This window comes from Schistocerca gregaria, chromosome 5 (genome assembly GCF_023897955.1).
Source record: "Schistocerca gregaria isolate iqSchGreg1 chromosome 5, iqSchGreg1.2, whole genome shotgun sequence".
Lineage (NCBI taxonomy): Eukaryota > Metazoa > Arthropoda > Insecta > Orthoptera > Acrididae > Schistocerca > Schistocerca gregaria.
The window spans coordinates 34,659,350-34,683,319 of record NC_064924.1 but is presented as its reverse complement, the minus strand read 5'-3'; the positions used below and the strand labels follow the sequence as shown (position 1 = coordinate 34,683,319).

Here is a 23,970-nt window from a genome sequence, read left to right as displayed (position 1 = left end):
GTCATGAATATTTCATTAATGCTTTGATGTAATTTTTAGGTGCAGCAAATGGAATGATGAACAGTAATGCTCTTGGGCTTGGTGGAGGTGGAAATCTCATGGCTGGAGGAGCTAAAAGCTCAACTCAAGTGACCATTCCAAAAGAAGTGAGTGTTGGAATGTAAATGATTTAGGTTTGAAAATATTTAGTGTCAGAAACTAATTGTATAGCTTAAATATTTAACAAGATTGCAGTGATTGGGCTCACTGCAGTATATCATGGCACTGCAAAGAAAGAAAAAAATGTTTGTTATTCATGGATATAGTTATTGGTGACAAGGTGTAAATTACTGGTATAGTTAGGCTGCATGCTTTTATTCTGTTACAACTTGAGACATTTGAATTCAGACATTGAATCTAGTTGCTGCAGTATGTGCGACAGTGAGAATGACAGCGGAGTGTCGTCTTGGCAAAGTGCTCAGTTGGATCTGCTGGCTGCTATGAAATACTTATCAGATTTTAAGAAAATTTGGTGAAGAAATTTCCTACAGCTTGATATCTTCACCCAATGAACAATGGGATTTCTGTGTTTGGCACAGTCAATGTTCTCCACGAATCCAATGAATGACAGCACGAAAATTTTGAAAGATCAGAGTTATTGCTTATAGTTGGTTCTAGATTGTACATACCTGTGTATGAAGTATAGCCAAAATATACAAAAAATGTTATGAACAAAATACCTCAGTTATCCACATTTTGGATCATAATGATGGACCTGTCATGCATGGTGTGCTCATATCCTCCCCTCTGCGTCACGTATCATGGTTGTAAAATTAATATGTATTTCATAAATGGTGATTGTCGTCGTCGTCGTCTTCAGTCCTGAGACTGGTTTGATGCAGCTCTCCATGCTATCCTGTGCAAGCTTCATCTCCCAGTACTTACTGCAACCGACATACTTCTGAATCTGCTTAGTGTATTCATCTCTTGGTCTTCCTCCAAGATTTTTACCGTCCATGCTGCCCTCCAATGCTAAATTTGTGCTCCCTTGACACCTCACAACATGTCCTACCAACTGGTCCCTTTGTGTCAAGTTGTGCCACAAGCTCCTCTTCTCCCCAATTCTATTCAACACCTCCTCATTAGTTATGTGGTCTACCCATCTAATCTTCAGCATTCTTGTGTAGCACAACATTTTCAAAGCTTCTATTCTCTTCTTGTCCAAACTATTTATCGTCCATGCTACTCCTTTTCTCAAATGACAGCACACAATGGAAATATAATTAAAGCTCAATGTTTTGTGCAAGGTTTGAGCAGAGCAAAAATTATAATCCTTGTAAATTACATAATTATTGTCCGAATTTTCATAGTCTGAGAAATGAGCAAATGGGGTGTCAGTGACTGTCAGGTCTAGCTCTGGAAAAAACACAACTTTAAGATGATTTGGCTAATTTATGAAACTTCTACGATTTGAGAGAAAATTAAGCTATTTCATGAATAGCTACTGCTTCATATCTTTCAGGCCTAGCTATTTTGTGTACAAAAGTACATTAATGTACTCAGTATCTGCACTATATGGTGAGTGGTAACTTTCCTTCTCAGAATATTGGTACAGCGATATTTAAGTGCCAAAAGGCTTCCTTCAAATTGAGTACGAAATTTAGGACATTTCAAGAACAGAAGGTGCTAGGACATTGCTTCACGTGCTCGCGGAGCAAGTTGTGTGCAGCAAGGCGCGAGCACTCTACTCCCAAATAAATTATGGATAATCCGCCTCGATTGCGAAAATTCCATAATTTACTTAGATAATTAAGATTGCTGACGTGCTGCAATGCTGAAAGTTCTTAAACTCTACTCCCACTACCAGACCAGACCAGACCGGACCAGAGCAGAGAGTGGGGAGAGTCACATGGAGCGTACAACAGCTGCCACCAGTGAATGCAAATCTGCAGCCAGCTGCAGGGATATCACTCAAGAATTATTACTGCGACAAATGAAACAAATAAAGGAGAATGTACATGTGCCCCACAATTTTATTAGCTTAGTGTGTGCCTCTACATTTGTATTAATTTGTGAACTGTTACACAATAAAAGGTGTGCGATTCTCGGTTACCTTGTACTTTTTGCTCTTTACTATGTTCGGAGTAATTGTTCTTGGGCATTGTAGGTGCAGTGTGCAGTTTAAATTTCGATCGGACAATGCGTTCATTGCAGAGAACAGTTGTTCACAAACATACTTGGAACTGAACATCGCACAAAACTGGCGGCTACAATATCAAACGAGGAAATTTATCCTGGAGGAAGTGTCTGTAGAATTTGAAAATGTTTTTCTTGTTCTGAAATTTCTCTGTATTCTCTTGTCGTGCTGCAGGTTAATAATTTCTAGTTGCAGTTCAGGACAAATCTCTTCAATATTTGCTGAATTTGGAGAGAACAGATCAATATCACTGTCTAGTGCTGTCAGATCTTTGAAAGCATTGATCAAATTCTTCCTTAAGGGCAACTAAACTATGTGAATAACGTTCAGTCTTTGTGAACATCTTGCACGGATGATAATATAGGAAAATGGGCTAGATGTCCTGTTTCCAGCTGACTCACCCAAAGTGTCAATTTCATTTTAAAAGCTCGTATTAGATCTATGAAATGAGTAATTAGCAGATCTTTACCTTTTAGTGAAATGTTCAAAGCATTCAGATAACTAGTTAAATCTGCTAAGAACGTGAGATTACATTTCCATGAAGGCTCTTTCAATTCAGGAACATATGTTATTTATTCCCATGAACATATTTATCTCATCTAATAGGCAAAAAAGCGATTTAATAATTCGCCACAACTAAGCCAGCGGACCTCGCTGTAATAAGGCAGGCTACCATACTGGCTTTCTACATCCTTGAGAAAGCTTCTAAATTGCTGTGTTGTAGCCCATGCTTCCTTACGTAATTGGTTGTATGAACAACACTAATCACATTTTTTAGATGATACTCTTTGCACACAAGTTTTCCTGGTGGATCACACAGTCAACACTCCGTATTTCATTCGGCATGGTCAATTTTTGCATTTTCTCCTGCAACAGTGCAACTAAACCTGATTTCTCCACCCCCCCTTCCTGACACTGAAACTAAAGAATTCCACGACAATCCCATATTTTCAACACTTTCTTCAACACTACGTAAGATATCACCTCTAGTTGTAGTGTTCTTCATGGCTACAACATCGAGGAGCTCCTCCCTCACCTGAAGATCTCTATTAACACCTGTAATCAATATGGCAAGCTGTGCTGTTCCAGTGATATAAACACTTTCGTCCAGAGCTAGAGAATAAGCTATAAAATCTTCAGATATTTCCAAGCTGGCTCTGCACATCGTCTATGTCCTGTAAGCGACACATAATGGTCATGTCCTGTAAGCGACGCATAATGGTCATGTTAGATAATGGCACAATCCGAAACGCTTAAACTTGAGATGGACACATGCTCTGCTGCAACTACCAAACATTCTTGTAATAAATCGCCATCAGTGAAGGGGCGCAGGGATTTTGCTAAAAGCAAAGCAATTTTGTAACTCACTCTGAGGGCTGCCTCAGTTCGTTTTTCATCGTCTAGATCGTCCTCGGATAGCTTCCTTTTCAGATTGACTTTCTGTGCACGATCTGGTCCATCACATTTTCCACTTTTGTAGTCTTTTGTGTGGTACAGCATATAATGTTGCTGCAAATTAAATTTCCTAAAAGAATTCAGCGTTTTGTGACATACTAAACATTTTACGCTGCCATCTTTTTCTGTAAACAGATAAAATTCCTCCCAATGGGGGTTGAACTGCGAAAGCATTGTTGGGATTGCAACAACGGCGACTTGACATGATTCTTAACCAGCGAAGTGACTGTTAGAGGTGATCGTAGTACTTTAAATGTTAGAATTGACGCAAATTCAATAGGCACACTGCGGCCCTATGGAAACGTGCGTGCACATTTCCCCTCCCTACTCGGAGACCTTGCACCTGCTCGTGAGCATGTGCTTGAGCAGATGAGTACTCACGCTCAAAACTGGCCAGTTGTTAAGCCCTGTGTTAGGAAGACAAATCAGGTGTCAATAAGACATGCTTTCTGAATGAAACTTATTAAACTGAAAGATGTCCTATTCTAGGCCCTACAGTCTGGAACCGGATGACTGCTGTGGTCGCAGGTTCGAATTCTGCCTCGGGCATGAATGTGTGTGATGCCCTTAGGTTCTTTAGGTTTAAGTAGTTCAGTTCTAGGGACTGTGATGACCTCAGAAGTCCCATAGTACTCTGAGCCATTTGAACCAGATGTCCTATTCTGTGACATAATTTGTTTAAAGGAAATAGATTATAGAAACATTAGACATTTCTTTGAATTATGCTTGAAATCATCTAATGCAAATGAGGTGCATAAGATGTTTCTCGACACTATTTTGTTGCAAAGTTTGAGGCAAACGATCTTGCTGAAAACATTTGACCTTAGTTTTTGAAAATGTGTTTTTCATTTATGAATACTATTTAGATTAAGTGAAACATTTGCCATTAACATAGATGGCTGAATATTCCCAACAATGAAATAACAGTAAAATACCTGTCTTGGCAGTAGCCATTCATTTTTACCTATTTACATTAGTGATTCTTGTTCACTCAAGAGCTATTGAAAATTCATGATTATATAAACTGTAGAGTTCAACATATCTGCCTGTCCTTGTGTATTTGAAGCATTTGTCTGGTGGTGTTAATGATATAAATTATAAAATTCTCCAGGAAGATCCTTCCCTTTGTATGTGGTGTGCAAATTGCTTCTTTTAGTGTGAGCACATGCTGTGATAGGTGCCATTTTATAGAAGCAGCTGGTTGACTTCAGTAGCAATCCTGTAGCAGAAGTTTGTCCCTCACACGCAGGATACTGACACATACTGCCTGGTGTTGCTGCTTATGGATGGAGTGTTGCAGGCTGTTGGTATCTTTTTACTTGCATGCAGGATGTGGCTGTAACTAACTAATTGGCCAGTTAAATGTTCTGGAAGTATGGTGACTGGGCGACTGAAGTTTTTGGTTGAGCCTGTGGTGGGGAAACAAGTACCACAAGAGGTGCTTTCCTTGCAATTTTACAAGGAGTCAGTTTGTAAAATATTCTTCTAAATAAATTCCATTACTCTGTATGTTGTATTCGCAAATATAAAGCCAGAAATACGAAAGTGGTATAAAGCATAATGAAATTTGTGGAAATTGACTATGAAAGGGGTGTACTCACAATAATTCAATGGAGTTAGGACAACGCAAATTGACTTCGTAGTTATAGTAATTAACAGCTGATTTTTAGGTTTACCAAATCAGCCATATTAGACGGTTAAAGGTTTTTAGTCAATATGAAGATGTTCACTTCTATTGTGTTTGAAGTGCCATTTAATTTTACATTGCAAACTACTTAGTCCTTGAGCACTTAGATTTGATTGTTTTGAGGTGGAGCAACACGCTGCCAGCTTTGACATAGTGTGTATTTTTTCAGAAGTGAATCCATTGAAATATACGGATGAAATAATGTAAGAATGTATTGCAAAACACGGCTAAGTTTATTTATGTAATATTTGTTTAAAAGGCCCTAGAAATAGTTAAAATTGACTGCAATAAATGGGAGCAAAGGTGTGGTAGCTTAAGAAAATGGCAAGAAATTGATTGGAAGCCACCATTAGGCTGTTGTTTCACATTTTGTTGCTAGTTTCACTGTATGGAGATGAGTGGTATTAACTTTTTGTTGATTAATCCACATCATGTACTTTGCTCAATAGTGTTGTGGTGTAGGTTTAACAAGGTTATAATTAGAGCAACTTCAAATAAGTAGTGATAAGTCACCAAACCTTTTTCATTTTGAGTAGAAGCTTTTATCAGGATGTCTCCTTAGTTGTACACACAACCTGGATGATTGCTTCAATAATTTGGGAATAGAAATCATAAGTTTCATTTTTAAAGTGTCCTGATGCAGGAACAAGCAGGTTTTGCATTGGTCTCTAGCCACCAATGTTGATTAAGAGCATTATTCAAAGCAGAGAAATGTATGCTTCAACTAATAGAAGGCAGAGCTAGAAGAGCAGAGGTATGTGTGAACTGTGCTGAAATTTCTTGGTGCTCCAATTTCCTGAAACTTTGTATTTCAGACCTTTTAGGTATAGTTCACTCTGCAGCTTGTGGTAGGAAGCCAGAAATTATGCACTTAAGAAACTCACTTCTTTGAAAGTTTGTTGCTTATTTCATATATTGGGGGAGGATTTTGATTCACATATGCAGAAAAAGTAAATAGTGTGCTAATTTTATTGGTTATATTTTATGTAACGTTTGTGTGTTAATATTAACTTCATGTACAAAGTGTTTAAAAAATTACTGGCTGGTCTGTTTCAGACAGACAATTTAAGCTGGATGTTTCATTGCTTCTCAAACATCACAACAGAGTACATGTATGGCTGCAAATCAGGTGCATCTTAGTTGAGTAGGAAAAGAACAAAAGTTCTGTGTAAATCTTTAAAAACTAGGAAGGTAGATTGTGTGCTTAAATGGTGTCAACCTATTTGGAAAAGCTTTTACTCATGGTTACTTAAAATGTTTAAAGGAACTTAGAATGCAGCATTGTTCTCACTATCTGCACATTCTTCTTTGCAGTTGGCAGGTGCAATTATAGGGAAAGGTGGTGCCAGAATTCGTAAGATACGATCTGACTCAGGAGCTGGAATAACCATTGATGAGCCACTTGCAGGATCAAATGACAGAATTATCACTATAACTGGTACACCTAACCAAATACAGATGGCTCAGTATCTTCTGCAACAGAGGTGAGTTACTTGCTTTGTTTCATTAATCAGCATGTCTAAAAAATTTTTTAATTTGCACGGGGAATGCATGCAATGGGTATAACTCATTTTGTGGTCATGTTTGTTACTTGGGGAATGATTAATAAAAATTACTTGTTTAAGTTAAAGATAACTTACCTGCTGTCTTAAATCAAGCATAAGAAATGTTTCAGTATCATTCGAATATGTGAAAATGGTAAAGTTACACTAGGTTTCAATATGTATGTGTTTATAAGACTGGACAGAATACTAAAAACTAGACAGCCACTGCAGTTACTGCCATTTTGGTCCCCATGCACAAATTTTCAAGATACTGAGTAGGGTTTCAAAACTTAAAGAGTTTGGTATACAACACAGGCCTTATTTTGTACCTTTTATCTGGGCAATAACCATTTTGTGTGTAACAGTGAATAGAGGTGAGTCAGCTGTGACCTGTTAGTGATCCCTTAGATTTTCACATGGCCATACAAACAGTTTTCATAATTTTCATTCTCTAAAAGTTCTGGAGTTCACTTCCCAATTGTGGCTATTGTGAAGTGTTACTGTTCAAAATCTTTTAAAAATGGTTGTTACTGTGCAGTTAATGTTTTAATGTAATGATAAAGTACCTATAGGCTTTGAAGGAAATGATGACCCAAAAATTTACTTACAGTAATTACTCATGAATGGTCTAAGGTAATAAATCTATAGTCCACATATGGCATTGGGAGAATTGCTGCATATTATCACTGTCTGTTCTTAAGCAATTTTACTTAAACTTGCTTATGGTGCTGTTTTAGGGCTCTTGGTTGGTAAAGGAACAATTAAACAACATTTAGTGCTGCATTCTGTACTCAGCTTCGAGTGAGTTTGCAATCTACAGCCCAGCTTGTCACCAGCTTACTGAGCATAAAGCTTGTGTTCTGTGAATCAGCTCATCAGCAGTGTTTGGTCAATTACCTTGTGTTTGAAATGAATTTTACTTTCATGATGCTTAACTTCAATATTGTAGTTTATGTGACAAGTACTAATGTACACAATTGGAACTGCTGGGTTTATTTTTTGGGTGTATGTATTTTTTGTTCATGTGGAATCAGACCTCTGTGATGGTGCAATTTCTTAATTAGAACCTATTTCTGATGCATTGAAGTGTCAGTTTAAACATTTCACTAGCCAGTGCTGCACTCATGGTAACAGTATTTAAAGGACTAAGAATTCAGTTTTTTGTATAAGAAATTGTAAAAGTTTGTTTTTGTCATTAAGTGTAAAGTTGTAAGTCCATTTAAAATATTAAATACAGTTCAATGATTTTCTGATGTTTGTGTTTACTTGGTCTGTAACTATGCTTGCTCATTAAATATATTTACTAACAACCTTAATACACAGCTTCTAAAATTATTTCATTCTTAATAGCCTGGGAGTTGAGTTTCAAATCATTTGACCCTGTATATAGTAAAATACTGAATCTCTCTGAAAGTTGTAGAACTAATTATCACCTAACATTTTGCCTGTAATGCTTTCCTCTATTAGTGTGGGTGAATAATTCAAAGTTTGGGTGAATGTCTTCTGGGAATATTGCTTTTGTGTGGCATCTACATTTGGAAGAGGAGTGATTATCAATGCAACCAACTAACACTGGCTATTGTTGTGTGGAAGACTAGTGATTTTGTTGTTCTTTACATGAGTAACAAGGAATCACTAATCATCCTACAAAAGTAGCTGCATGCTTCAGTTAAGTCAACGGAGGACGCACTTGTAATGAACTTGAAGGTGACTCAGCTAATTTACATTTTTTGTGTATTACTTGTCTGGTTCTAGGAATATTAATTGGTATCGTCCTTAAGTGTCCATGGATGCAATCATAGTTTCTACTGTTGAGATTATCAAAAGGCGATAGTGTTCTAAAAGCACACACACACACACACACACACACACACACACACACACACACACACACACACACACACACACACACACACACACACGTGTGCGCGCATGTTTAGGCATTTGGTTAACTCTTCACTTACCCTAGATTTTGACAATTATTGCAGTATAGCCTCTTCTAATACTTTAATTGTGCTAGAAAGTGTAATGTAATGGATTGCTGCTGAGGCTATGAACTAGTTTCATACAAAGTTAAATACTGGGAGGTTTTAAAGTACTTCATTTAATCAGCAGACAGGCATGGTGTTAAAAGTGTGTTCGAGTAAACATCTCTGAAAAATACCTTGTCAAGTAGTATCAAAAGATTGTTACGTATCTGAAATTAATGGTGGTAAATTCATGGACACTTGCATGCCAGTTGTGTGTGATACTTGTATTGCAATTTTTTTAGTTGTTAAATACAGTAAATTGTTTCAGCATGTTCGTGAAAATTGAGGGTACTGTGGAAAATTTATTCTAGAATAACAGTTCAGTTGGTGGGCTAATTTTGTGGTCTTATAATAGCTATGTATTTGTGGAGGGGAAACTCTTTCATAGACTAATCAGGACAACAATAATGCAGATTTTGAACTGTTTGTTCTGGCAATTTATCAATTTTAATCTAACATTATTTGCTTGGAAGGTGACATTTAAATTATGTTAGCATTGACAGAGGTGACCTTCCAGGTAAATAATGTTGCTATTTGCAGTATATAACTAACATTTTGTCTACTGATGCTATAAATCTACTTACAACAACAGCATGCATAATTTAAAAGATCGATTTTGAACTCATTATTTACAAGACTGTACAAATAAATGAAACTAAACAAAACTTTTTTTAGCTGCCAGACTGGGCCAGGATCAGGAAATTACTAAATGACGAATATTATCTACTACTAAATGAAAAGGTGAGTTTACTCAAATATGAATTTAATGTGTAATGGTGCTTAATCATCTACATAAATGCTGGTGTAAAGTAGGATAGTAATTTTAGCTAATTCAACTCTCAAATTTTGTGTAATGGAATCTTCTGTTGCAGTGTCCAAATTTCTGAATATTTTTGAAGAAGTTATTGGCTGATGGTTAAACTGTGATGCTTTCGTCAGGTCAACAAGTCATCTGTGATGATTAAATAAAGGAGTGTATTGGACTGTGTTGGTTCTTTGTTACTTTGAAGATAGTTATTTTAGTGTAGCATTTTAGTTCAAATGCAGTTTTTTTAAAATGTGGTATGAAGATTTTAGTTAGTAATATGTGAGCTGATGATGCAGAAGAGAACGAGTGGTACCTCGACTTTTGTACCTGCATACAGTTTACATTACATCACTCTTAAGATATGTGACAGAAGTAATTGTAGTTACAACTGAATTTATCATAGCACATCTGATCCCACAAAAAGAAATCAGTAATGGAGGATTCCAAAGTGCATATTTGTCTGTTACCCATCTTTAGAAATTGTAGTGTCCACATCATTGCAAACATAAATTAGTGTTATTTACATAGTGCATAAGATACAAATGTAATTGCATTTGCAAGTCATAAGTTGACAGTGACTATTATACATCTTCATGTGTGAAATTTGATCGTACTAAACAATGTTGCCAGTAGAATTCAGTTTCAGGGATTATATATAAATATATATATCAGTACAAATCACTGTTTAACTATAAAAACCATACAGCATTCATAAGTCCCATTTATTGGTAAAGTGTGTATTAACTATTAGATTTTTGTAATGTAATGATTCCATTGAACCAAATGTATTTAGTTTGTAGGCTTTTTTATGTATGACCCTTTAAGCTGACACTGGAAACTGAAAAACGCACAATTGTACGTGTAATTGGGACTCGGAAATAAAAAAAGTGACTTAAACTGTTGCAATACAATAAATTCAATTTAAAATTAATGGTTTTCATATACATGACGTGATTTCAGTGAAAGCAAGTATAAAATATGTGAGCAATTTGTTCTTTAGCTTAATAAGAATAAAGCAAGAATGTAGATGTGAATTTACAAAGCTTATTTCACAATTTTCACTGAAGAAATGTTTTAGTTCAATTATGATCACTTCTTAAAAGTTGTCATTCATATTTTCAAGGCAATAAACAATAATTGAACACACAAATCATACTTCTAGAATTACATGGAATATTTTTAAAATCGTCACAAATTTTTATTTTTACTACGGGCGTGTGTGCGTGTGTGTGTGCGCGCGCGCGAGAATTGTCATGAGAGATTCTTACAAACTTCTCTAAATTTTTTGTATGTAAAAGATTTGATCAGTGCCCAGGCAAATTTTCCCAAAGCAGTATAATGCAGTCCTCAAAAATTGAACAATTATTATAGTTATATTTCAGAGTAGATCTGTACAAAGAATTCTAGTTAAACTTTATCAATAGCTAACTGCATTGTGGGTTTGTATAATGTAATTAGTAATCCATTCAAATTCCACATTAACAAATCAAAATGCTACAAAATATTGAAGCAGTTTTTAAATGAAAATTATTAATTACTAGACACTGAAAGTAAATTGATACAGGCATGCAAAGTGTGTTACTGAACAGAGAAAACATACTTCAATAACAATTTTGAGATTGAAGTATTTAATTTTCTATTTGACATTTTGGCAGTAAATTGTAAGCTGTTGACACTTGCATTTTGATATGAAGAGTAATTAAAAATGTCAGTTTTTCTGAACACTTCAATTTGTTAATAAAACTGACAAAGGCAACACTTCCATAGATTTCTGTACAACTGGTAAGTTGCTGCAAGAACTGCTTCGGGTAATTCAGAAAATATTTCTTAGATTTTGCAGCGATTGGTACTTGTTTAATTGGGAAGCTTCATACTATAGACATCAGTGTTACTGCAGAATACAGTTCACACAAAAACCCAGGCTGAAAATCTGGAACCTTTTAAATTCACCTGAACACAAGCTACCATGAGAAATACTATATAATTGGGTTAAAATTATTTCATAATTGCCACTTTATGTATTGGAGCTGGTTTGGTTTCCTCTAGTCTTACAGAACTGTCACAAGTTGGGCACTGTTTGCTTGAAAACCACTACTACCTCGTGTGTTTAAAAATTTGTGTGTTCAAATTTAGTTTAATGTGAATATTTACTGGAAGTATATACTAGAGCAAAAGCCTAATAAAAATTGTCGGTGATATTTTTGCTGTTAGTGGGCAGTAAATGTTAAATAGGGTCCCTCCTTTAGTTATGATCTGCTGAACACGCCAGAAATGAACCATCTTGTGTTAAATGTTGAAAACCATAAATATCTACAGGTAACCGTCCCTGTGGTTTGAAGGCATTTTTCAGATTTGTGCCTTGAAAATGGGTTTTCTTGGTGCAAATATTAAGTTCTTGGGTTTATTCAGTCACATTCCCACATGTAACTGGAGTGTGCTAGGCAAAGCTTAACTTGGGCAATGTTGATTATAGTCTGCATACTTTATACAATACGAATTCATGAGCAGTAAAAGCTAAGCAATTATCATATAGTATGTGCACAATAATTGATATGTTGGCAAACATTTTAAAACCACAAGTATACATGCAATGCCACTGATCAGTCAAATGTCCAAACCATCTGATCGTAAATTTAGGATTGAGGCTTACATCAGTCTTCACCTACCTACTCATGGACAAGTGTTTTAGTATCTCTCACCTCCCTGCAACAGTCATGAATCTGTGCCTAAATTCCGACAGTGATATGTCTGTAAGTGCAGGACTGTTGCTACGTTCAATTACAAGAAAGTCAAATTTGTACATTCTTTTGCACGACTTGTACACTGAGCTGCAGTTTCTCTGCAGGTCATTTTTGTTGCCCAGAGCACAATATCTGCCTTCTTGGTGTTTTCTCTGTGACAGGTGAATGATAACCAGCATGGTAATGGGGTATGGAAAGAATTGTTCAGTGAACTACTTGAAACTGACCACATTCATTTCTAAATGGTTATCACTTATTTTTCTTACACCTAAATACAAGTTTAATCTCACGAGTAACCTAGATAGGCAGTGTGCAAAATATTATCCCAGAACCTTTTCTTATGGGAACTTCAAAAATGCCAGTCAGTCACTCATTTTCCAGCAGGTATTTAGGGCATGATCACACTTGTTTGATCAAGTTAACACTGTTTAACTGCCTTCTCATGAATCATCCACCTTTGTAAGGGATATGGCTCGTGATGCACCTGTCACTTCTTTCAATAAACTTGAAGCCAATGTGTCTTAAAATTCCTAATGCATTGATGAAGTTCTAACTTTGAAGACATTTCTCTCATGCATAAATAACACATTTTATGTCACTTATTCATTAATAATATACAGTTCAAAACACAGAATACGTTAAAATATAGACATCAAAACCATAGATTTGTAATAAGTTCAATGATTTGTAACCCAGGCCATACAGAACAAAATTTATGATTCTTCAACTGAAGCTTTCATTTACTATTCTCTGCAGTTTGCTCTTGTTTTCAGAATGTCAAAAATAGGAGTCCCACTTTCAGATGCATGTTTGAAAAAGGCATTAAGCACCTCACCTGCTTTTGAAACACTCCCCCCCCCCCCCCACCACCCTTCGCCTGACATTTGGAAATCACACAAACATTAACAGACAAATTCATAACTATGCTGCTACAAGAAAGTAACATGGATATCTGAATGAATAACTGTGAATGAAGCTGCATTGTCACGAAATATTGCAGCATGTGGGGGAGATGTTCTCAGTCTAGCTGCAACTAATGGGTAGCTGCTTGGAGAATCTAATTGGCTGCTAGCTGTTAAGAGCATCCACAGAATGGCTGCAAATTTGGCCACTAAATGGAGTGAACTATGGTTAGTTAGGAGAGGGGTATAGTGTAGGGACCCAACTGTTGAGGGATGGAAGTAAGAGGTAATTATTGAATGTACTGTTAATATTGCTGGAAGGCAAAAGAAAATTTTGCTAAATTTGAAAAACAAATATCAAAGAAAATTTGTCTAAAATGGGGATAAACTATTGAAACATTGACTATTTGACAAGGGAAGTGTATAGCCTAAGTTCTTGTAAAAGTAAGACCACTGGAATTTGTATTAATGGTGTGCATTGCTGAACTTACTCATGCCAGATCTTTGTGAGTGCTTGAGAAATATTTGCTGGGCACGAGTAGGATGTCAGAAAAGCATGGTCTGTATTGTGTAAACTTTCTTGGCCATGAAAAATAGTGCATTTTGGACACCTTCCATTTGGTGGTGTATGCATCCTTGAATTAGTCACTAGTAATCCCCTGATTCTTTAACACATGCTGTCTTGTCATAATGCCCTGGCAGTAACACTATCACTGTGCATATGACAATGTGTTACAGAATTCAAATTACAAATGGAGTTAAATATTTGATGTCAAATATGAAAGTCACAATTCTCAAATACTGGTATTAAGTTTTTGCAGACAGGCTTAAGCTGCCAAGAGAGAGATTGTATCTGTTAATGAGCAAATTGACTTTAAATTCATTCAATAATAATACAAAACATTGAAAATCAATTTTTAAAAATATATATTAACTGGACAGAACATACCCTTATAAACGTTGTATTCTGCAAAATCTTGGCACCATTGGCTGCACCTGGCAGAAGGGTTCAAGGGAAAAGAGGGATGAAGAAAAGACTGGCAAGATGCTGTTAAATAGGTAATCTGCAATTGGATTGGGTGTCTCCCGAGTGTTAGCTGTTTAATCCAGGGTGTATATGACCCGGGAATTTTTCGGAATTCTGGAAATTTTTCATTGTTTTAGCTTTCGGTTAATTTTTTGTACTTTTGACTGCAGAATTGATTTTCTAGCAAAGAACGTTATTGTATCCTGCTACTGGAGAATGATACTGCAGCAATACAATATAAACGAGGGGGGGGGAAACTTAAGTGGCAAAGGAAATGTGCAATTTACAACAAAACACTGTGCACGCACAAGTGTCTGCAAATAGCAAAATATGTCAAATGCCGTAGGGTGCAGACTAATTATTCATAACAATGAGCTGCTTGCTATGAGCATGTCACAACTATTCACATTAGGTTTGTTTGACCTAGTGTCCAGGAAGTTCTACACGATTGTATAAAACGTTAACCATTCAAAGGATTGATAAGTTTTACAGTTCTGAGGGGAAAATCTACAGAAAACGTACTGTCACTTAGCACGAAAAGTGTATTTTCGCCTGGGAAAAAGCATATTTTTTAAACGGGATATCGGGAATTTTTTCCTTGTCCCTGTATACACCCTGTAATCCTATACACAAGAATATCACCTGATTTAGCTGAAACTTAAGTGTAATTAGTTTCTAATTGTCTACAGCTTAGGTTGTTTATAGATCAGGGTGTCCTAGGTTCAATTCCTGACCAGGCTTTGATCCACTTGGGACCTGGGAGTGGTATTGTCATCAATATGCACATTGCTGAAGTGGCATCAAAGGACAGTGGCCAAATAGGATCTCTTGGCTAATAACGCGAGATGTCATTCTCATCTAGTAGGTGCCTCATAAGGCCTGTGAAGCAATGTTGTACTCTTGAACTAAGTAAACTCGTTAAGTGTACAACTTGCACATCTCACTCATACCTTGTGGCTTCATTTTTCTTGTGGTGTTGTGCACCACATTTTGGGAAAATTCATGTACAACTCATTTTAACACATGGCTGTGGGTACAAGTATGGCTATTAACCCTAGAGTGGGTGACTCTATGTATAAATGTGCAACTCACAAATACTGTTCCATTGACAGTGGAGCCCATATATATGCTTCAGCTAACGAAGTAATACGTTCTGTTGTCATATACCGAGTGAGGTGGCGCAGTGGTTAGCACACTGGACTCGGACTGGATGATGACTGTTCAATCCCACGTCCGGCCATCCTGTTTTAGGTTTTCCGTGATTTCCCTAAATCCCTCCAGGCAAATGCCGGGATGGTTCCTTTGAAATGGCACAGACGACTTACTTCCCTAATCCGATGAACTTGCTGTTTGGTCTCTTCCCCCAAACAACCCAACCCTCTGTTGTCATAGGTCCAAGTGAGCAGCAGTAATATAAAAGAAACAGTAAGCTAGCTGAGAAAATTAACTGTTGGTGCAAGAAAATGACCTTGATTCAGAGCTTTCGGCACAATCAGGCATTTATGTGCAAGATAATTAGCAATAAGAAAAGTGATTTGGCATCTGATGCAACTGGGCTGTTTAATGCTTAGAGAGGATCATTACTGTGAGGTAACGTGTGTGGCAACAAAGTGATAAAATTGTTGAAAGGTGAATTTGTTTGATTAAACAATGCTTTAGCCCATATTACTTGATCACTCACAGTGGAAAATCCAGGATGGAATGTAACAACATTGTGGGGTGACAAATCTATTTGTTGTGCCAATTTGCGACTCAGCATCTCCACTGTAGGGCGAGTAGAAACTTGTATTTCATTGTTGTTCAGTTACTAGGAGTGAACTGTAATCTTATTCTTACTGTTTACCTCGGTAACCTAAATACACCTATTCCTTACATGTGTACAAAGTACACCTGATTGTGGTGTGAAAAACTGTGCCAAGAGAATGCTACCAGCCAAATTCATATTCAGTGACCTGTTGAAACTTGGTGTTCTGTACCTACTTAACACTGATTGCTAACCCAACACACACATTAGTTTCATTTGATTTATGTGATATGTTCATGTCAAACATTATTTCAATCTCAGAAACTTGTTTTATTGCCACTACAAACAGCACTTCAAATGAGCAAAGTGCATCTTTGACAAAGAAGGAAAAAAAATGCCTTTGAAAACAATGAAACAAAACACTAAGCACATTATATGAATTAAAATGCATCTCACAGTAAAAATTACCTGCATTCATTGAGACAAAAATACTAGCTAATTGTGTATAGTTGTACAGGAGTTCAAAGAACTGAGGATTGTTTGGACAGTCACTACATTTGGCCTGCTTTAGTGAACTTTCTACTCACTGTTTCCCTTTGGACTGTGTGATTCACAGTAAGTAGTCCCTTCATTACTTTTATTCTGTAATCATACAGCATTCATTTTACTACTTTGGTATATGTTGTATAGAGAATGCAAATAGAAAGGAATCATGTCAGTTACGCTGGAACAAGCTTTCTAGACTAGCAAATGGTCTTCTGATTACATATGTGAAGATTCTGTGACGAGCAAGGATGTGGCTTCCTGGGCTTGTGCCATACACTTAAGAACTTAAAATTTTGTCACGTGCACTACAAATCAGAGGCTGCTACTCATGTAGCTGACAGGGGGGGGGGGGGGGGGGGGGTGCACACAAGGTTTTTGTTGTAAATTAGGCAACACTAACCAATCCAGATGATAGCAGTAGGAAACCTGAAAGCTGAGAATACTAAAATCCTTATGGTAAAGTGCCAAAGCATTTGCAACTGTAGTACCGGATTTCGAACCAATCATGAAAACTAGTGATGCTCACATAACAACAGAACAAAACTGGTTGAAACCTGAAATTGATAACGTGAGACATCTGGGGTAAATTTAAGTGTATATTGAAAGGACACACAAAAGGGAAGTGGAGGTAGGGATGGGCTATGATCGCGCTCGAGAAACGCGCGACGCGAAGGCAATTTCTCGGGTACGCTCGAGAAGTTGACAGTGCTGCGCTCTCTGAGAAATTGTGCAAACCTTCGGTACACGAAGCACTGAGCCGCAGCGGTCGTACTCGTCGTACGTACGTGCTCGGAAAACTTTGAAATTCTATGATTGATATCAACTGTACTACCGTTATTAATGTTTACTGAAGTATTAGTATATGTCTCATAAGACAAAAATCATAGAATTGTTTAAAACAAAGCACAGAATTCGCATAAAACAGAAGCTTTATTCTTACAAAATAAATTACCTTGTACATTCTGCATGTATGCATCAACGTAAAAGAGAAGTGCTATAGCCTTTTAATGTACAAAAACTGCGTACATGCGTTTACTTGCTGAAGAAAGAAAGGAAACAAAAGTTGTTCAGCAGAAGGCATTTGTACATCGCATTGCTACACTGCCGTCGATTTTTGTTTAGAAATATGATTTTATTAACCCATTGGCCTTTTAGTCTGCTTCTTTGTTTATAAGCAGTCCTGTTTTCGAAAATATTCTTTCACTGGGAACAGAAGTTGCAGGTATTGCAAGATATTTTTTTGTCATGACAGCTAGACCTGGGCAACTTTTCATTTTTTTTCCCAGTAGTGTAAAGGATATCCGTGCGTTGTAGGTACCTCCAGGTCTATGCTATCACAACCGCTTTTCATTCGATTTTTATTGGAAACCTCTTCATGGAAAGAAGCCCATAAGCAGGAACTATTGGCGTTTTTTACGACATGGTGCTCGCAGCCGAATGAGTAGATCGTACGGTCTCTATCACGTTTTGCACTCTGCAATTAGGCTTGCAACGGCATGTTTTGAATCAATGGGATTCGTAAATGGTAACGTTTTGAATCTTGGGTCGAGAACTGTGGCAACGGCATGTACTTTGTTTCTATTAATCCTAGATGTTGCTGTAGCTCTTGCGCTGTCTTCCCATTGCATACGGTTATGATTAGCAGTCTGATTATCGGAATAGCTTTCGAAAGAGAGGTGTAGTTTTCAGCTGAGATTTCACTTGTTACCACTTCAAATAGCTCTAGTAGACATAAACATTCGCCACCGTCAGGTTCTCTACACCTGAATACAAAGTTGATAAACAGGCTGCAATGCATTCCTTTTGCTCCACATAGCATATAAAACGTACTGTTCCATCGGGTTTCCTGAATCAATTTATGAATAGGTTCTTTCATTAGATCCTGGATCTCATGGAGTTTTTCGTTAGCATTGCAACTTGTTTTAAAATAGCTAAAAAATTTTCTGGCCTTTTCCCGCATTATGCAGGGCTCACTGTTGCTGTTCAAAAAACTTTTCACAACTAAATTGATAGTGTGTGTTAAACAAGGCACATGTTACATATCTATGTTGCCACTGTGAATAAGTTGTACGGCCGCCGTCACGTTACTGGCGTTGTCAGTTATGATGCTTACAACTTTGTTTTCAGTGTTACATTTTGAAATCACGTTATCTAACGCCTCACTAATATTTAGAGCTGTATGCTTTTCCGGGAAACGGAATGTTTCGAGAGCTAAAGCTTTCAGGCACCAATTAGTGTTAATGAAATGACCAGTTACAGCAATATATGCCTCACTATTGAGTGAGATCCAAATATCGGTCGTTAAAGAAACACAAGTAGAGTCTTCCACGGCCAAGTTTACAGCCTCTTTCTGTTTATGGTAATCGTCCTCAATCATGAGGCGCAACTTTTTCGATTTGATGTCGATTACTGTGGGTCCAACAGGGAAACAAAATGTCGAAAACCAGTGTCCTCGACGATTGAAAATCGTCTTATCATGGCCACTAGTGCTTCATCTAGCTGTTGTTGCCGTTTACTTCCCTCTATGAAGAGAAACGTAAGATTTAGATTAGTGCACCTGCGAGGGGATACGTTATGCTCGACAACTAGTCCAATAAAATTACATATCGTATGGTGCAAAAGCTAGGATAGCATAGGTTTGATTTTGGGGTATGTAGTAGATTATCGGAGTACGATTTTTTTTTTTTTTTTTTTTTTTTTTTTTTTTTTTTTAAGCGTGGCGGACCGCTTCGGACACTATCCGAACTTTTGCACGGAATCCACCTTTTGTACCACACGTACCTGGATATTTTGTCTGCCTCGCACAATTGGAAGAGTGAGCCTCTGTATCGACGTATTTTTTGATTCATTACGGAGATTTTTACGGCAAATTTTGCAAGTAACGTTATCTCCATCCTCCGTAAAGTATTGCCAGCACCATGACGTTCGTTTTCGAGTGTCCATATTGATTTGTATAACAACTTTACTCGAATGAAACCTGAGACATACTACTTACGAGCACAGCGAGCGTGTTTGTCTAGCGGCGGCATTCAATTCATAAAACAACAGCGGAGCGGCGTATGTTGTCGCAGCCAACTGGCGCGCAGCGGCACACGCCGCAGAGCCATTTCTCGTGAGCTTCTCGAGAATTGCTTGAGAACTAGAGGCTCGAGAAATTCTCGAGTCGCCTCGCCTCGCCATCCCATCACTGAGTGGAGGTGGTGTATTTGTCGCAGTAGACAAGAAACTCAAATCCACAGAGTTAGAAACTGAAGCTGCATGCGAGATTGTTCGTGCAAGACTCAGTATCGTGTGTGGATGTAAAAATAATGATTGGATCCTTCTATTGCCCTCCAGACTCATGTTCTAATGTAACTAAACACCTCAGTTCAATTTACATACATTCCTCAGTCGTACTGTAATCATTGGTGGAGATTTTAAACCTTCCACAATTATGTGGGAAAATTACAGTTTTGTTAGTGGACATCCTGTGAAACTTTACTAAACACCCTCTTTCAAAACTACCAAGAACAGATAGTCAGGAATCCCACCCAGAAGTGAAATACAGGGTGCGGGCGAAGGTTTTCCACCAGTTGCTGGACCTTAGGTCATTTGGAACAAAAAAATGTAAATACAGTGATGTGATCAGACCCATAATTAAGGTGCTACAACAGAGTTCTGAAACATGCCACGGTGTATGGAGTGCTACACTTTTGTTCACAGGACCACGATCAGTCTTAGGTAGACCAGTGCAGCGAGTGGTATGTTTGCATAACAACCACGTTGTTGATACTGCAGTCACTATTTACTGTTGTTGTCTCCTGTGGACAGTACACTTTGCAATGCCATACATTTTGAGCTTCTGTGATGGTAATGCGAAAGCTGCTTTTGCCGAATATCAGTGTCTGTATCCTAATCGTAGGATCCAGAGTGCCAAAACATTTAGTGAAACATATCGAACATTGCCAGAAACCGGTACTCTTCCCAGTATTCGTATTCACTACGAAAGACCCGTGGTCTAGGGGTAGCGTCTTTGATTCATAATCAAAACGTCTAGACGTACCCCCACCCTTCTACTACTTCGGGAACTTTTACACTGAACACAGCTATGTCCGTATCGCAGTAGCACCGACGAAACAGGCGTCGGCGCGGGATATATATCATGTCCTACAGACCAAAAGCCCTCAGATTAATTGGAAGGTGGTGTGGAAGACGATTCACGCGGTTATGCTGGACACAACCATTCCATCCACATGGTATATCACAGTCAATGGTAAACAGATCACCCGATCATGCCTCCACAAGATAAACATGGCGGAATCGCCTCTCTGCGTAGACTGCGGGATACCAGACACGGACGAACACCGTCTCACATGTGGCGCGGCAGAAGACGTATGGCACTTGGTGCGATTGTCGTATTTTCTACGAGTGACTCGGGAACACATTACACTATTTCCGGATCAGCAGTATTTCCCGCGCGCCAAGACCAACGCTGTTACGTGGATCCGTGCGCATGCGGTACACTACTTATTTCACGATGGACCTAAAAATGTATTCGACTGTTGGAACTACCTACAAGAACGTCATTGCAAGATCGTATGGAACCCAAAATACAGACAGTATTTTTCTAATTACTTAGGGAGTGCCCTACGCGACCCTCCACGCATCTGGATCATCAACAGGTAGGAGAAGACACCCATTGAATGAGCTGACAAGACTAAGTTTGATTCACGGTGGAATAACATGATATACGTGAAGACGTACCTGGATGATGAAGCGTATGGAGAGTAGCGACACACCCTTGTGCATCCTGTATAAAGCACTTACTCGGAGCACGATGCGGTACTAGATACATTTATTTTTGTTGTGGTATAAAGTAAAACCACATTAACTTTGTATTAAAACAGTAAATAAATAAATAAAGATTCCCACAAAAGATTTCCGCTTCCCATCCCTGATTCCTTGATAGACGAGGGGGACACTGTGACCAGGCCTCGGGTTACGACCCCTGATCACTCTGCCTTCCCCGCCCTCCCCCAACCTAAAAAAAAGAAAAACGTCTTTGGCCCCGGGTTCGATCCCCGCCACTGCCTAAATTTTGATAAATAGTTAGCATTGGCGGCCGAAGACTTCCGGCATAAGAAGTCAGCCTCATGCTGCCAACGGCCTTGTCAAAGAGGGCAGAGGAGCGGATAGAGGTTCAGAGCACTCTCTTGTCCTAAGGGTGGGAAATTGCCCTTAAAGGCGGAAGAATCAGCAATGATCAACGACATGGGGATGCAGAAGGCAATGGAAACCACTGCATTAAAGACACGTAACATGTATCCACAGGACATGTGGCCTGTAGTTGAAGAAGTGTCATGATGATCTCTCCATTGGCAAAAGAATCCGGAATAGTCCCCCATTCGGATCTCCGGGAGGGGACTGCCAAGGGGGAAGTTACCATGATAAAAAGATTCAATAATCAACGAAAGGGTAACGTTCTACAAGTCGGGGCGTGGAATGTCAGAAGCTTGAACGTGGTAGGGATACTAGAAAATCTGAAAAGGGAAATGTAAAGGCTCAATCTAGATATAGTAGGGCGTCAGTGAAGTGAAGTGGAAGGCAGACAAGGATTTCTGGTCAGATGAGTATCAGGTAATATCAACAGCAGCAGAAAATGGTATAACAGGTGTAGGATTCGTTATGAATAGGAAGGTAGGGCAGAGGGTGTGTTACTGTGAACAGTTCAGTGACCGGGTTGTTCTAATCAGACTCGACAGCAGACCAACACCGACAATGATAGTTCAGGTATACATGCCGACGTCGCAAGCTGAAGATGAACAGATAGAGAAAGTGTATGAGGATATTGAAAGGGTAATGCAGTATGTAAAGGGGGACGAAAATCTAATAGTCATGGGCGACTGGAATGCAGTTGTGGGGAAGGTGTAGAAGAAAAGGTTACAGGAGAATATGGGCTTGGGACAAGGAATGAAAGAGGAGAGAGACTAATCGAGTTCTGTAACAAGTTTCAGCTAGTAACAGCGAATACCCTGTTCAAGAATCACAAGAGGAGGAGGTATACTTGGAAAAGGCTGGGAGATACGGGAAGATTTCAATTAGATTACATCATGGTCAGACAGATTCCGAAATCAGATACTGGATTGTAAGGTGTACCCAGGAGCAGATATAGACTCAGATCACAGTATAGTAGTGATGAAGAGTAGGCTGAAGTTCAAGACATTAGTCAGGAAGAATCAATATGCAAAGAAGTGGGATACGGAAGTACTAAGGAATGACGAGATACGTTTGAAGTTCTCTAACGCTGTAGATACAGCAATAAGGAATAGCGCAGTAGGCAACACAGTTGAAGAGGAATGGACGTCTCTAAAAAGGGCCATCACAGAAGTTGGGAAGGAAAACATAGGTACAAAGAAGGTAGCTGAGAAGAAACTATGGGTAACAGAAGAAATACTTCAGTTGATTGATGAAAGGAGGAAGTAAAAACATGTTCCGGGAAAATCAGGAATACAGAAATACAAGTCGCTGAGGTATGAAATAAATAGGAAGTGCAGGGAAGCTAAGACGAAATGGCTGCAGAAAAATGTGAAGACATCGAAAAAGATATGATTGTCGGAAGGACAGACTCAGCATACAGGAAAGTCAAAACAACCTTTGGTGACATTAAAAGCAACGGTGGTAACATTAAGAGTGCAACGGGGATTCCACTGTTAAATGCAGAGGAGAGAGCAGAGAGGTGGAAAGAATACATTGAAAGCCTGTATGAGGGAGAAGATTTGTCTGATGTGATACAAGAAGAAACAGAAGTCGATTTAGAAAAGATAGGGGATCCAGTATTAGAATTGGAATTTAAAAGAGCTTTGGAGGACTTACAGTCAAATAAAGCAGAAGGGAGAGAACATTCCATCAGAATTTCTAAAATCATTAGGGGAAGTGGCAACAAAACGACTATTCACGTTGGTGTGTAGAATATATGAGTCTGGCGACATACCATCTGACTTTCGGAAAAGCATCATCCACACAATTCCGAAAACGGCAAGAGCTGACAAGTGCGAAAATTATCGCACAATCAGCTTAACAGCTCATGCATTGAAGCTGCTTACAAGAATAATATACAGAAGAATTGAAAAGAAAATTGAGAATGCTCTAGGTGACGATCAGTTTGTCTTTAGGAAAAGTAAAGGGACGAGAGAGGCAATTCTGACTTTACGGCTAATAATGCAAGCAAGGCTCAAGAAAAATCAAGACATGTTCATAGAGTTTGTCGACCTGGAAAAAGCGTCTGACAATATAAATTGGTGCAAGCTGTTCGAGATTCTGAAAAAAGTAGG

At 38.3% G+C, this 23,970-nt stretch overlaps 1 protein-coding gene across 4 annotated transcripts in view; it reads left to right on the top strand.

Moving 5' to 3' along the window:
* Positions 1 to 10,597, top strand: part of LOC126273062 (heterogeneous nuclear ribonucleoprotein K-like) — a 61,298-nt gene extending 50,701 nt beyond the window's left edge. For 2 of the 4 annotated variants that reach the window (XM_049976466.1, XM_049976465.1), the window contains exons 11-14: positions 40 to 146; positions 6,633 to 6,802; positions 9,568 to 9,633; positions 9,765 to 10,597. In XM_049976466.1, the coding sequence (XP_049832423.1) occupies positions 40 to 146; positions 6,633 to 6,802; positions 9,568 to 9,601 (311 nt within the window). In that variant the 3' untranslated portion in view covers positions 9,602 to 9,633; positions 9,765 to 10,597. Of the gene's footprint in view, positions 1 to 39; positions 147 to 6,632; positions 6,803 to 7,599; positions 9,634 to 9,764 lie in introns of those variants that run through there. The other 2 variants (XM_049976468.1, XM_049976467.1) reach the window with 1 other exon arrangement.
* The last annotated feature ends 13,373 nt before the right edge of the window (positions 10,598 to 23,970 follow it).